Source organism: Vipera berus, assembly GCF_964194415.1.
Source record: "Vipera berus genome assembly, chromosome: 14".
NCBI classification, from domain to species: domain Eukaryota; kingdom Metazoa; phylum Chordata; class Lepidosauria; order Squamata; family Viperidae; genus Vipera; species Vipera berus.
The window spans coordinates 6,943,282-6,958,649 of NC_138217.1; the positions used below are offsets into that span (position 1 = coordinate 6,943,282).

General features: G+C 47.4%; 1 protein-coding gene across 1 annotated transcript in view; it reads left to right on the top strand.

Moving 5' to 3' along the window:
- Positions 1-2,672: 2,672 nt before the first annotated feature.
- FBRSL1 (fibrosin like 1) overlaps positions 2,673-15,368 on the top strand; it is a 523,964-nt gene continuing 511,268 nt past the window's right edge. Inside the window, exon 1 of the mRNA XM_081338816.1 lies at positions 2,673-3,588. Coding sequence (XP_081194942.1) covers positions 3,295-3,588 — 294 coding nt within the window. The 5' untranslated portion in view covers positions 2,673-3,294. The remainder of the gene's footprint in view (positions 3,589-15,368) is intronic.

A 15,368-nucleotide genomic window follows, 5' to 3' on the forward strand; every position in this document is an offset into this window, starting at 1 on the left:
CTGGTGCTGACTGGGAATATTGGGGCAATGAGGTTGTCTGCAGCCTGACCCTGGTTGATCCTGACTGGCTGGGCAGTTGTGGGGAGTTGTGTGAAGCAGCTCAGGGTGATCCCACAAGTGATCCCTCCACGGCCAACTCTCCCCACTCATTCCCTTGGTGCCCCCAACCTCTCGGGCACCCCTCAGTCCCCCCCAAGGTGCCCCTCCTCACATTCAAACAGCTCGGGGAGGGTTCAGCGTCTTGTTTTGCAAGTGGGGGCAAGGACCCCCAACTCTTCCCAGCTCCAAACACGGGTCCATTCGGGCAGGAGAAGGAAAGAACGAGGGTCAGGCTCTCTCCACTGACCCTGGGAGGCTAACCTGTGCTCTTTGGGGCTCAGAGGCGGTTGTGGGAAGCCTTCCTTGACACCGGAGTTTGCCACCTGAGAAGGGAGGGGGGGTCCCAACTGGCACACAAGCAGGACCTTCCTTCCTCGCACAGCCCCTTCCTCAAAACTCCAGGCTGACTTTGAAAAAAAAAGAGGGGAGGGACGGAGCTTCTGCCTTTCCCTCAGGCAAAAAAAAAAAGAGAGAGAGAGAGAGAGAGAGAGAGAGAGAGAGAGAGAGAGAGAGAGAGAGAAAGATATGAGAGGCAGAGAGAGAGGGGCAGAAAGAGAGAGAGAGATATGAGAGAAAGATATGAGAGGCAGAGAGAGAGAAAGATATGAGAAAGAGAGGCAGAGAGAGAGAAAGAGAAAGATATGAGAAAGAGAGGCAGAGAGAGAGAAAGAGAAAGATATGAGAAAGAGAGGCAGAGACAGAGAAAGAGAAAGATATGAGAAAGAGAGGCAGAGAGAGAGAAAGAAAGATATGAGGGAGGCAGAGAGAGAGAAAAAAAGATATGAGAAAGAGAGGCAGAGAGAAAGATATGAGAGAAAAAGGTATGAGAAAGAGGCAGAGAGAGAGACAGAAAGAGAAAGATGAGAGGCAGAGAGAGAGAAAGAGAAAGATATGAGAAAGAGGCAGAGAGAGAGAGAGAGAAAGATGAGAGGCAGAAAGAGAAAGATATGAGAGAAAAAGAAAGATATGAGAGAAAGATATGAGAAAGATATGAGAGAGGCACAGAGAGAGAGAGAGAGAGAGAGAGAAAGATATAAGATATGAGAGAGAGGGAGAAAGATATGAGAAAGATATGAGAGAGGCAGAGAGAGAGAAAGATATGAGAGAGAGAGAGAGATGTGTGAGGGACAGAAAGAGAAAGATGTCTCTGTGTGTGTGTGTGTGTGTGTGTGTGTGTGAGAGAGAGAGAGAGAGAGAGAGAGAGAGAGAGAGAGACCCCCTTCGAGGCGGGTGGTCGCCTCCCTCCCTCCTTCCCCCCCACTCCACAACCCCTCCAATTGGGGAGGAGGAGGCGGGGCCGACGCCTGCCAGCCAGCCAGTCAAGCGGCGGCGCGCGCGAGGCACTCGGAAGGCGGAGGAGTGTGTGTGTGTGTGTGTGGGGGGGGGAGTTTAGAGCGAGCGAGAGCACGCGCGCGCGCGCGCCAGGTGGTTGGGGAAGGCGCGCGGGAGGGAGGGAGGGCGGTCGGTCGGTCGGTCGGGAGCGCGCGCGGGGCGGTCGGAGCTGCGGCGAGCGAGTGACGCGCAGCTGGCCGGCCCTGCTCATGCGCAGCCGGCCGGGCGGTGCTAAAGCCCCGAGCGAGCCAGCGAGCAGGAGGAGAAGAGGAGGAGGAGGAGGAGGAGGAGGAAGAGGGCGACCGGGGGGGCGGCCGAGCGCAGGGCTGGGCAGCGGCGGCGGGAGCAGCGGGAGCGGCGGGAGCAGCGGCGGCGGCGGCGGCATGAGGAGGCGCAGCCGGCGCGGCCCCTCCTGAGGCGCGCCCCGAGCCGGGGTGGGCGGCGCGCGCGCGGGCGAGGGAGGGAGGGAGGGAGGCGGGCGGGCAACGGGCGGCCGAGGGGCGCAGGCGGCGGCTGCTCCTTCTGCCGGGCGAGGCGAGGCGGGGGCAAAGTTGGGCAGGGGCCGAGCGCGCCGGCGGGCCCAGCCGCTCGCCCGCAGCCCCCGAGGAGGAAGAGGAGGAGGAGGAAGGCTCTGCCTTCGGCTCTGCTGCTGGTCTTGCTGCAAAGAGAGGAGCCTTTCCTCTTCCTTCTTTCCTTCCCTTCCTTCCTCCTTTCCTCCCTTCTTCCTTTCCTCTCCTTCCTTCCTTCCTCCTCCTCTCCTTTCTCGTTCCTTTCCCCCTCTCCCTTTCTCCTTTGCCTTCCTTCCTTCCTTCCTTCCTTCCTTCCTTCCTTCCTTCCTTCCTTCCTTCCTTCCTTCCTTCCTTCCTTCCTTCCTTCCTCCTCTCCTTTCTCGTTCCTTTCCCCCTTTCCCTTTCTCCTTTGCCTTCGTTCCTCCTTTCCTTCCGCCTTCCTTTCCTTCCTTCCTTCCTTCCTTCCTTCCTTCCTTCCTTCCTTCCCGACGCGCGCTTGGCCTCGCAACAAAGTTGCAGCGCCAGCCTTGGCGGAGCGGCCGGCGCCCCTCTTTGGCGCCCTCGCCTGCTCGGGGCGCCCCCGGATTCGAACCCGGGGCGGGGCGAGGAAGGAGAGAGGGGGGGTGCAGAGAGACAGAGAGAGGCGGGAGGGAGAAAAAAAAGAGGGGGGGGGCTTCGGTTTAGTGCAGCCCCGCCGCCCTCTCCTCCTCCGCCGCCGCCGCTGCTGCTGCTGCTGCTTCTCGTCTGGATTCGCCCTGCAGGATCTGCGGTGGATTGATTGATTTTTGGGGGGTCTTTGGCCGAGCGGGGAGGGCTGATCTGCCCCGGCTTCTGTGCCTCCGAGGAGCTCTGCTTTGGATTTGGGGAGGGGGCCAAGCTTGGCTCTGCCTGCCCTCTCTCCCATCCCGCCGCCCCCTTTTTTCCCCCTCTTTCTCCAGACCCGAACTTGAGATTCATCGCAGCGGGGCTGGTGTGTTTTTTCCCCCGTCTTTTTTTTTGCCCCCCACCCCCGTTTTTCTCCCCACTCTGGTCTTCTTTTTCCTCTCTCTCCCCCCCCCTCCCGAGAGAGGGGCGCCGTTTGTCAAGGTCACTGTGGATTTATCTTTGGGTTTTTGCCTGCCTCTGGATGTGGATTGCCCCCTGGGTGGCTTTCTCTTGCCTTAGCTTGGATCGCCCCTGGCTTTCTGGTCCCCCTCCCTCTTTGGCTGCCCCCTTGGTTCCTTTGGATTTCATGAGCCAGAAGGAAAGAGCGGCTCTGAGCCAGAGAAAAAGGCTGCTGGATCCTACAAAAAAACCCCAGTAAGACGAATTGTGTGTGTTTTTGGGTCTTTCTTAAACTCGGGTGGCTTTGGAAATGGATGTCAAGATCAGACAAAGCAGGAAATCCCGATCCCAAAGGGATCGGGTGAGGCGCAGAGACCCCAACGGCAGGGATAGACTTCACCAAAGCCCCTCCTCCACCTCCGAACGGGAAGCCAGTCCTGGCAAAGAGAATACAAGCCAAAGTGGTGGTCTTCCCAAGAGCCAGGCTTCTGCAGGCAGAAATGCCAGACCTCCGAGGCGGCGGAGGCGGGAATCCAGTTCCCAGGAAGAGGATTTAATTGATGGATTTGCCATCGCCAGCTTCATCACCATGGAAGCCTTGGAGGTAAGATGTTGCTCTACCTGGATGGGGTGGTCCTGGTCGGGAGGAGGAACACGGGAGGAAGAGCTTGGTCATCATCTGGACTGCTTTGCTTGTGCTGGTCAGTCTCATTGAACATTGGAGGGGCTTGGGGTCAACCTCTGAAGGAATTCAAGGTGGACCTTCAGACCTGGGAGCTGGTCCGTGTTGGTCTCCATCTGTGGGACCATTTTGCTTGCACTGGTCAGTCTCACTGAACTTTTGGGAGCAGGAGGGGGCGAGTGGGTGGGACTGACCTTTGGAGGAGTTAAAAGTGGACCTTCAGTCCTGGGAGCTGGTCTGTGTTGGTCTCCATCTGTGGGACCGTTTTGCTTGTGCTTGGTCAATCTCATTGAACTTTTGAGGGGCTTGATGTCAACATCTGGATGAATTAAAGGTGGACCTTCAGGCCTTGGTCTGTGGTGGTCGCCATCTGTGATCCAAAGCACGCTAAAGATCTGGCGACTGTCGTGGGTGTGTACTTGTGCGCTCTTCAGAGCTGATGTAGGCCAAGTCTTCTGGTTGACCCTTGCTCTCCATTCCAGCTGGGAAGCAGTGAGGGCCGCTGAGGCAAGCTGTGTGTTTGTTGGTTTAGCTTTGAAATGGGCTTGCAAACCTGTTTGGAGCTCAGGGAGGTGAATGCAAAACTTTCTGTAAATGCCAAGCCCTGCAGAAAGTGCACCACCCTTTTAAAAGCTGGGTTGAATGAGATGGGGGTGACCTGGGGTGTCATTGCCCCAACCAGGCTAATCCTTTGGCTGTTGGGAGAAGCAGCTGTTGAATCAGGCTGGAGAGATCTTCTCCAGGTTGACCCTAATGTGCTTTTGGTTTTTAAGGAAGAAGAGAAATTAAGAATAATCGGAGGGAATTGCTTTGCTTGGTATTATTGTATTGAATTTTGGTATTGGCTTGCTTCTTCTGCATGTAAAAGTTAAGCGAAGCAAGCAACAATATTTTTAGAGAGTTTGGACAAAATGGGGGATTTTGTGTTGCTAGTGATTTCTTTGGGGTTGGTTTTTTTTTTCTATTCAGTTTTTATTCATGATGTGATGGGAAAGTCTGAATGGGTAAGAATTTCTGGTAACTGTTTTTATCCTGCTATATATCTTAGTCATTTTCGATGGGCTGGTTTGATTCCCTTCCATTAAGAAACAAAAAGGTTTGGGTAGTGTTACTATTCTGGATTGTTGTTTTTTTTTGTTTTTTGTTATTTTAGGAATAAGTCAATAAAGCTGAACCAGAACGGGGCCACCTTAGAATCTGGTGATCGTTGTATGTATGTAGGGCGTGAGATCTTCAAAGATATGGAGTAACACTGATACTTGCCCAAATAAAGAATTGTTCTAAAGTTGGCCTAATTGGTCTTTCTAGAATATATTACGAATATTATGTGTTTTTCCTTGTTGTTTTCCCTGGAAGATTCACTTTGAGGTCACCTCTGGATTTCCTGTTGTAGCTTGTCAAACTTTTCCAGGTTGTAAGCAAACCTTAGCACTGTCTGTTTGCTCCAAGGAACAGGTGTTACTCCCAAAATCTTTCATTTGCATGGATTAAAAAGAAAACTACTGTGCGTGCTATTTTTGAAATGTGCAGAGTAATGGGTGTTTGGAGAAAGATGTTCCTTCCATGCTGTGAAGTGGCATGCACGTGAAGTCTAAATGTGTTTTTCACAAGACTGTTATTGTGACTTTTAACCAGAAGGTTGACTTGAGGAAGCCTTCATATTTCTTGTCTGGATTGTGGTGGTAGCAGATGCAAGAAAATTTCCTGATGATGCTTGCTTGTCGTTCTTCTTGTTCTCACAGTTTTTACTGTCCCTGGTATTTCTCTGCAAAATGACTGCTATCTATCTGTCAGGCACTCAAATTAATTGCTAATCAAATTGATGGGCCTCCAGAACAGTTGTTAGAGAATTTGTAATATTTCTGCTGTCCAATATATCTTGGTCGGATGCCTGCTGGAAAAGCTGCTTTGGTGTCTTCTGCTGTCAGTGATGATCCTTAGAGCACCCTATCTTTGACAAAGTTGGGTGGCTTAAAAGAATTGCACAAGGCCCTAATGGAAAACAAGGGGGGTGTTCACTGGTCACCAATAAACAAGATTCAAATTGTCAGAATTTAGTCTCTCTAAGACTGCATTATTGTGAAAATGGAGAATGTATACAATGTGTGGTTCTCTCTGTAGTGAAGAATACCTAAAGATTTCATGTGCTTTACTCTTCAATAATAGATTGAATTTGAATTGCTGGCTTGGTGTATATTTATATCATGAATCACTTCTATTGCTTATCTAGGGAGATTTAAATAGCTCCAGTGTCTGGAGTAAGGTGTGTGTTTTCTTTCTAAATTAGCTTACACCTCTGTGTGTCCTTCTTAAGATGATTCCCACCAAGTGTAAACCCCATGACTAGGTTCCCCCATAGTTTGGACTTTTGTTCAAAATCAAGAGAAAAGTGCTCGCCAAACAAGTAATATGTGCAAGTCTATCTTTGCTGGTTGTGCCGTAGCATTTTTACAAGATAAATGGATCTCTATGCATGGAATTACTTGCCAATAGGGGTTCTCTCCTTCTTCAAAGTAAAGTCTCTTTATGGATTTTCTTTCTTAAAAGTGTTTTGTCAACATTCGTGAAACTGACCGGGAACCGCAAAATTAGGGCTGTAATCGAGGGAATAAATAAGGAACTGAAATGAATAAGACAGGTGTACGTACCTAACTTTCCAGCAGATCCTGCACATGATATGTGGGAGCACTTGAACAATAAAAGAGAAGGATGAAAGGGATCTTATCAGTCTCTCAGATGATTGAACCTTGATCAACCGGTTTAGAAAGGAGCCAAAAGATCATTTAAAAAAAAAGGACTCATCTGTGCGCTCACATCACTTGTGTATCCGTTGAAATGGCTTGTAGAAATAATTACATGGAAGTCTAGCTTGAGCTTCACTCCACCAAATGTCATTTTGGCAGAACGAAAAAGGCTGCAATTTTGCCACCCCTGTTAAAGCAATCCTTTTTATTATTATTATTTGAGCTTCTTCCGGCTAGACAAGAGGCCATTTCCTTTTTTTTTAATTATTATTTTATTTGTTAAATTTATTTGCTGTTTTATCTCGCCGTGGGGCGACTCTAGGCAGCTTGCAGCAGTAAAAAAGGAAGAGATGAAAAGAGTCAACAAAACAGAAGTAACAAAATAGAAGTAAAACAAACAACCCAGAAGAAGACGGTGAGAATACTTCACTAAGATAACAAAAGGTGGCCAGGTGGGGTGCAGAGAGAGGCAGAGGCTGAAGAACAGCTTCTATCCATGGGCTGTCAGGCTCTTGAACGGGAAATAATTTTATAATTTTATGTATGATTGACTTGCGAGGCTGGTGTGTTGTGCAATTGGCTCACATGGTGTAACAGGATGGTGGGTTTGTTGTCACGGTGAGTTGTGGTGGTGGGGGCACGAAGGGAGGCTCACCCAATCTCAGTGTATACATGGTTGTACTTTGACAATAAAGGGTCATTCATTCATTCATTCATTCCTATCAGCTCAAATACAGCACTGACTTTGAAAGATTGGCTATGTTAAGTTTGGGGGGGGAAAATTGATTTGCCAAGAATACTCAACAGAACTTAAAGGTCGAGATCTGGTTCGTAGTAGGCATTTAGCTCAATGGAGCGATCAGTACTTGTGGCTTAGCCCTTGTGCTCTGCAGCCTTAACCTCGGAGGGGACCGACCACTTTGAAGGATTATTTTATAGGGGTTCATTGTATGAATATGCTTGGGATAAAATGTAACCACGATTGAACTCTGGCTAATGGTGCAGGTTGAGCCTAGTGTGGCCAGTCCTGTCATTAGATGAAAGGAGAGGGGAAAAAAATGGGTTCCGATGAATGGCAATTATGCGATAGAGCTGTGTATTGTGATCCTTAAATTTAGAACATAGAATACTAAGGTTGGAAGGGACTTTGGAGGTCTTCTAGTCCAACTCCCTGCCCATGGCAGCAGACCCTATGCCTTTCTGGACAAATTTCTTTTTAAAAATCGCAAGTGATGGAGCACCCACGACTTCTGGCGGTTCCACTGATTAACTGTCCTCACTGCCAGGAAGTTTCTCCTTAGTTCCAGGTTGCTTCTCTCCTTGATCGGTTTCCACCCGTTGCTTCTTGTCCTGCCTTCAGGCGCTTTGGAGAATAGCTTGACCCCCTCTTCTTTCGGGCCATCCCTCAATTATTGGAAGGCTGCTATCGTGTCACCCCTCGTCCATCTCTTTGTTAGACTAGACATGCCCAGTTTCTTCAATTGTTCATGTCTAGGATGTCTTTCGAAGGGACGTGGTGGCTCAGTGGGTTAGGACGCTGAGCTTGTCGATCAGATGGTCGGCAGTTTGGCGGGTCGAATCCCGAGAGCCGCGTAGTAGAGTGAGCGCCTGTTACTCGTCCCAGCTTCTGCCAACCTAGCAGTTCGAAAGCACGTAAAAATGCAAGTAGAAAAATAGGGACCACTCCGGTGGGAAGGTAACAGCGTTCCGTGCGCCTTTGGCGTCTAGTCATGCCGGCCACATGACCACGGAGACGTCCTCGGACAAGCGCTGGCTCTTCGGCTTTGAAACGGAGATGAGCACTGGCCCCTAGAGTTGGAAACGACTAGCACGCATGTGCGGGGGAACCTTTACCTTTACCTTTACCTTTAGGATGTCTTTAGGGGTGGTGGAGCTATTTTTGTGGATGCCAGCAGCTTAGAGAGTTGGGATCCGTGCAAAAAGCGAGTTCTGATCAAGAACTAGGCCAGGGGTCCCACAGGATCTTTAAAGGATCGTCCTGCTTACAGGATGGCGGGAACTGCTTAGAGCTCTGCCTCATTAATATGCAACTTTTGCTTTCTTGGCATGGTAGTTGACCCATTGCAATAAACAATGGGCAGGGGCGAGTTGTCTCTCCAGAAGGCAGTTGTGTTGGCAGAAAGTGTGCCATAAGTGTTCTTTTCACACGTTCAGTAACAAAACAAGATGGGAATTCAGAGGCAAGGCTGACTCGAGGTTTTTTGTTTTTTTCCCCTTCTTCATATCAAGATGTGATTGTTCCTGTTGTTCATGGGGGGAAATGCCAGAGGAGCTTCTGGTATTATGCAGAAGTCAAGGGGATTACCAGGGCCAAAACTCTAAAAAAAAAATAGCATGTGCTCAACTCACGTTATAGAACTTTTCCCGTCTTGTTATAGATAGTTGCATCTTGTAAATTGAGGTCTAGTTGTGTTGTAGACCGCTGGAGAGAAATTTTTTTTAATGCATTCTGTGTTTTGCAGTGCAAATGTTCCTAGATTAATGCTGTGTCCTGGCAGTTATAAAAAAAAAAACTTTGCATTGCTAATATATTCTACTTGTGCAATTTTATATGGATAATCCTTGATTTATGACTGCAACCGGAGCCCAAAATTTCTCTTACTAAGCAAGACAGCTGTTAAGTGAGTTTGGCCCCATGTTATGACCTTCCTTCTCACAATTGTTAAATGAATCACTGCAGTTATTAAACTAGTAACACGGTTATTAAGTGAATCTGGCTTCCCCCTTGAATTTGCTTGTCAGAAGGTCGCAAAAGATCACCTGAGGCCGGGGGGACACTTGCAACCGTCATAAATATGAACCGGTTGCCAAGCGGCTGAAGTTTGATCCCATGATCCTGGGAGGTGCTTCAGTGGTTATAATTTTGAAAAACAGTCATAAGAGACTTTTTTTCCAGTGCCATTGTAACTTTGAAAGGTCACTAAATGAATGGTTGTACTCGAAGGTTCTTCTATCTATTGTGTCCTGTTGGAAGGAAAAGCATTGATCTAGCAAGAAATATTACATATTTCACTTAAGGTAATTGTTTCTTTTCATCTTTTTGATGGACTCCATTCATCTTGTGAAACTCTAGCTTGGCTGACTTGCTATTCGCCGGGTGCGTTGTGTCAAACCAAGCACTGCGAGTGGTAAAAATGGCTTCCTCTTTGGTCTGGATCAAGTCAGTTGTGGTATGTTCAGCCAAATATGGCTTGGTTCAGGAGCTGAGACTTCTGCTGGCCAAAGAGTGGCCATAGATGGAAGCTGGAGAACATCCAGAGCATTCAAAGCATGTCACGGGTGGCCGTCTGATGATGGAGATATGGTGGGCTATGTTCTCTATGTTCAAAGCCCTGAAAAATTAGAGAGCAAGTTGGTAAGGTTGCCTCCTTAAGGTCTTCTGTCCTGTTGGAATACTTCTGACCATCGCAGGTTAAGGTGAACCTTCTTCAAGTCAGAACTTTAAGCTGATGAATTTATGACAGCATCTGTGCACATCGGGGGGCTAACAGTATGGAGCTGGCTCGTTTCCCTCTGTTTTCTGAGATGTGTATCTTCCCAATTTAGACTTTAGACTTGCTAAACCAGATCTGACCCTGCTTAGCTTATTGAGATCACCCTGGATCCGCCATCTAAATAATTTCTTTCTGGACAGGTGTGCACCTTTCCAAGGAAAGCAACGGATGTTAGCTATAAATTATGTTCATTTAGGAAGAAGGGCTGCTGGGTCCTTGAAAATAAAAAGCAGGTCTCCTGTTATTTTGATGTGTGAGAACTTTCCATTGCAGTTAATTTTGTTAGAAAAAAATTGAAAGTTATGACTGGGTGTGGTTTCTTGTTGGTTTTAAACCAATGCTGTCATTTTCTTTGAAATCTACAGACTAGTTGGACAAGCAAAAGTTTTGTGCATGGGGCATTTCGGTTCTCACCTTGTTGCATTGTATCAGTTGCATAAATAGGTAAATATAAGTGAAAAACCTGGTTCTATAAGAACTAAACATTAAGAAAAATGGGGGGGAAGCTACTCTATGGGACTTTTTTTTTCCCCTGCAGAATTTCCGAACTGCCATCTCTGTGCATTAAAAGGAAACGTTGTGATGAAATTGGGAAGTTGTATTTGTACTTATCTCGTTGCTTGGGGATTTCCCTCTTCCTGTAAAACTTACCACGGTAGCTTCGTGTTGTTGCAAGAACACGGTTCTTGTGCTCAGGCCTTTTCGCTTAGCATTGAACCAGGCAAAACGGGGACTTCGGACAGGCTGTGGGTTTTGCAAGCAAGCATGTCGTTGATTATTATCTAGCCATTCTCTTAAGACTTGAGGAAACTACACAGATGTGGAAGGAAAGCCTGACCCCTCCTCAGTCAATAGCCCTCCTCCAGTGCCCTAGTCAAACATGGTATGCTAAGGTTGTGTTTTGAAGCCCACTGCCTGGACAGCTGTGTAAATTCACCAGGGGGTTGTATACAGTTGTCTGTGACTTTGCCTGATTCTGAACCCTGTCTCCATCTCGCAAGTTCAAATTTTTAAAAAAACTGTTTTCTCGTGTTCAAAGCCTTTGTTTTCATCGCATTCGTTTTTAAGAGAGAAGCAAAGGGCAAGATCCGAACCAGGCTTACATCAATCATCTATTCACATTATGGAAGTAATTATCTAGCCAGAAAAAAAAGGGGATTAACTTAGAATTTGTTGGACAAAGGTGGAGTCGATAGTGCTCTGAGTATTGCAAAAGGACAATTTTGGTGGAGTTTCCCCTTTGGAAAAAGAAAGAAAAAAAAAGACAAGCTGAGAAATTGAACAAATTTGGTTTCTAAAGAACTGTGGAGGAGGAAGAAAGTTGCAGGGGGGAAAACACACCTTGAGAGGTTCTTAAGTTGGCGGGAACCCCACTATGCCGTTCCTTGTGTGACTAAATTCTACATTTGGTCCAAGTTTTCTCTTCAGAAATAACTCAACAGCTGTCTTTGGTAACGCGGCACAGGCGGATTCCTTAGGTTTGCTACTGATTAACCTTAATGGCAAATCAGATATTAGAATTTAGCAGGTAAGCATTGAAAAAGAACTAGGAGCATTGAGCCGCAATTGGTTTCTGTCTTGCGGAAATTACAGATGTTCTGCTTTATAACAGGAGGATGACATTCAAGAGAAGCCCTTTCGTATAGATTACAGGCACCGGCCCAGAAACCAGGAGTCTGGGAATTTTAGTCCTGCCTTAGGCACAGAAGTTGCTGGAATGTCTTTGGGCCAGTCCTTCTAAGAAGGCTGACAAATGGCAAACAGCTTCTGGAAAACGTGCCAAGGAAACTGCGGAGACTTGCCTGCAGAGTTGCCAGGAGTTTGAAGGCAGTGAAAGAAACACCCAAAAGTAGCACTGGGGATTTTTGAAGAGAAATGCAAACTTGCAGAGGGAAGCGGTGAATTTTCTTAAACTGGTTGTGAATCACGGATAGTCCTTGACTTACAGTTGGGACTTACAGATTTTCCATTACTCGGCAATGCGGTTATTAAATGAGTCTCCCCTGGTTTTACAACCCTTTTCACCATGGTTAGTTGAAAGCCACGCATCTTAGAGTTGCTAAGGTTGAGAAGCTGTGAGATGGTTACATTAGGGGAACCCCCCAAAGCTCTTCTTCTTCTTCTTCTTTTTTTTTTTGCCGTCTCCTCAAGAAATCTGGACTTCCAAGGGATCATTGTTTCATGACGGATCTTCATTAATAGGAATTTGCCTGCCCTCACGGCTTCCTTGAAAGCCACGTAATCTAGTCAAAAGCAACCACATCTTGTGGCAGACAATCCATTAGCCTGAAATATATTTTCACTCCTTAAAACAAACAAACAAACCACATCACTTCATCTCCAAGGCTTGGGGGGGGGAAAAAAAAGCAAGGGTGAAAAATATTTTTCTTTGAGCCGTGACACACTGTCATGCATTGCCTCAGCAGAATGGAATCTTTTTTGCGTTTGGGGACTGGATTTTATTGCTGTGGTTTTTTTCCCCTTTTGTTTTTGTGTTTCCTCTTCTGATGGCCCAGAGATTATCAGGATTACGGAAGGTTATCAGTACTGTTGAATAATGCACTATTTATTCAGGCTCTGTCTTGTTATCTCTTTTTGAAGACGCCTCCTTGAATGAAACCTTGGAAAGTTCTTGCCTCCCAACGTTAGATAATACCACTAGATGAACCATTAATCTTAAATTTGGACCCTTGACCATAGTTTAACCACTCCAGTTTGTTTTAAAACTCCAGGGATGGAGAACAAGCTAATGGCAAATCTAATTAGACCAGCGAACAATGTTCAAAGCCAGCTGTTTGATTGGGAATCTAGACCAGATCAACCAGCTTCTTCTTCCCCTCCTCCTCCTCCTCCTCCTCCTCCTCCTCCTCCTCCTCCTCCTCCTCCTCCTCCTCAGCAGATTTCAATGCACGAAGGTATGGAAGAGTAAGCCAACGAACAGGAGTGATTTTAAAATTATAATGAAGTGTAAGAAGTCCTATAAGACAGGGCTTTTCAACCAGTGGTACGGGTACGACTGGTGCTACATTGGCACCTGCCAGGTGGTACGCGACCATTCTAGAAAAGTGGTAGCAGGGGAGGGGAATGAGCTGAGCCGGTGGCAGCACCGTAAAAGCCTGAGCGAGAGATGGCTGGAGCTGCAGGGCTGTCGGGGCTCAGTGGAAGCACCAGGATCAGCGCCAGGATCCAGCTGGAGCTCGGCGCTGATCCTGGCGCTTCTGAGCCCAGAAGAAGCGCCGATCAGCTGGAATGTTGCAGCATCCCCAGGGTCTTGTGATTTACATTCAGATGCTTGGCAACTGGTTCATATTTATGACGGTCACCAGGGCTTTTTTGCCTCATAGAACGCTCAAAACGGAGTTCCGGCACCTTTTTTGGATGGAACCTTGTAGGGTAGGCAAGGCGGGTTGTATGACATGTGTGAGTTCCGGCACCTTTTTCTTTTACAAAAAAAGCACTGACAGTCACAGTGTCCCAGGGTCATGTGAAGTGACCAAAACCTGCTGCAACCACCCAGCAGACGGGGGGAGAGGATAAAAACCATACACCCCCACACACCCCACCCCCACTGCCAATCCTCAACAGAAATGCTCACAACAATGAAAACCTCGGACAGGAGGAAGAGCGCCGCAGGGCAGGCAGGCAGGTGTCTTGCTCGGCTGTGGCTTGGGGCCACTTTTTTCAGTGCCATTGTAACTTCGAACGGTCACTAAGCAAACTGTTGTAACTCGAGGACTACCTGTACTTCATCACTTCCCCCCCCCCCCTTTTTTTTTGGTCATCAAATTTTTGACACCTTGCTAGGCGACTGGTGGTCCTCGGATGATGCCCTATCCTAAAACTGGTACAATGGGGGGAAAGGTTGAAAAGCCCTGGGCTAGAAGACAACGATGCTTCTTTCTAGAGATTGTACAAGATAAGAATATGTGGTGTTGTGCTGGACCAGGCATTTTAAATCATATTTTTTACACTTTCCCAAGCTTTACGATTTTCATCCATGGAATCCTTCCCAAACTCTCTCTCTCTCTCTCTGTCTAAGTTTGTTGAAATCAGCTCTTTTAAAGACTTAAGAGACTGGTTTGATTATGTTCTATTGCTTGTTGTCTGCATGATATTGAATTCCAATATGGCACGGTCTCCCTCCCCCAAAGTTCCAGAAACTTCAACCCCTTTGATCACTTACTTCTTCTCTGCTAGGAAGAATTAGGCCCATTACAGGTGTCCCTCCACTTCCCTCCTCTACCTTTTGGATGACAAAGTTGTCAGCTAGGTTGCTCAGGAACCTGTTTGACACCCCCCACACACACACTTGATTCAGAGTTTCGTTTCCCAGTTAATGCCAGGCTAGTTAAAGTCCCCTGTTACTCTGGGGCTGTTGTTTCCTACATGCCCCCCCACCCCTTGTCCTTCTCAGTGGCCAGGGAGGTTGCCAACCTGATCCATAAGTATTGCATTTCTTGCAGATCTTGAAATAGACTCCCCTGAGCTGAGTCAGCTGTTGCTCTAAAGTGCAGCTGGACACGTTTCTTTGCTTGGCTGGTTTGCTGAAAGAATTGGCGAGCAAGCAGCAGCGCAGCAGCATCCCTTGATCCTGATGGAAGTTATGGCTTAAATGAAAAGCTGGCTGATTTCTTACTTGCAGAGTCTTACAAAGTCCTTTATCATTTGATGGTTTCAGGATGTTTACACTTGAAAGAGATCAAGGCAGCCTTTTACAACCTTGTGTCCTTCCCACGTGTTAGCTACTGAGAAATCTGGATGTTTCCTGGCTCAACCATTCTAAAGAGCGTTCTGAGTCGGAGAAGGGTGATCCACGGTCTTGGGTCACCTGCGTTTTGGATGGTCCTAGGAATGGTGGAGCCTTGGGACCGAAAGACGAAAGGAGCAGGATTCAGTTTTACTGTTTCTTCCATCGTGTTCTGAAGATCGTCTCTTGCCCTCTAAAGTCAAGGATAAGGTCTTAGAATCTCAGTAGAGATTGGAGATTTCTATTGGCACCTAACATAATGTGGCCATAACAAGAGTTGGAAGCGACCTTGGAGGTCTTACACTATACTATTTCAGACAAGTTGACTGTCCAGTCTCTTCTTAAAAATCTCCAGTGATGGAGCACCCACAGCTTCAGCCGTTCCACTGATTAATTGTTCTCACTGTCAGGAAATTTCTCCTTAGTTCCAGGTTGCTTCTCTCCTTGATGAGTTTCCATCCGTTGCTTCTTGTCCTGCCTTCAGGTGCTTTGAAGGATAGCTTGACTGCCTCTTCTTTGGGGCAGCCCCTGAGATATTGGAAGACTGCTATCATGTCCCCCCTCATCCTTCTCTTCATTAAACTAGACATACCCAATTCCAGCAGCCGTTCCTTATACGTTTTAGCCTCCAGTCCCCTGATCATCTTTGTTGCTCCTCTCTGCACTCTTTCTAGAGTCGCAGCATCTTTTTTATAG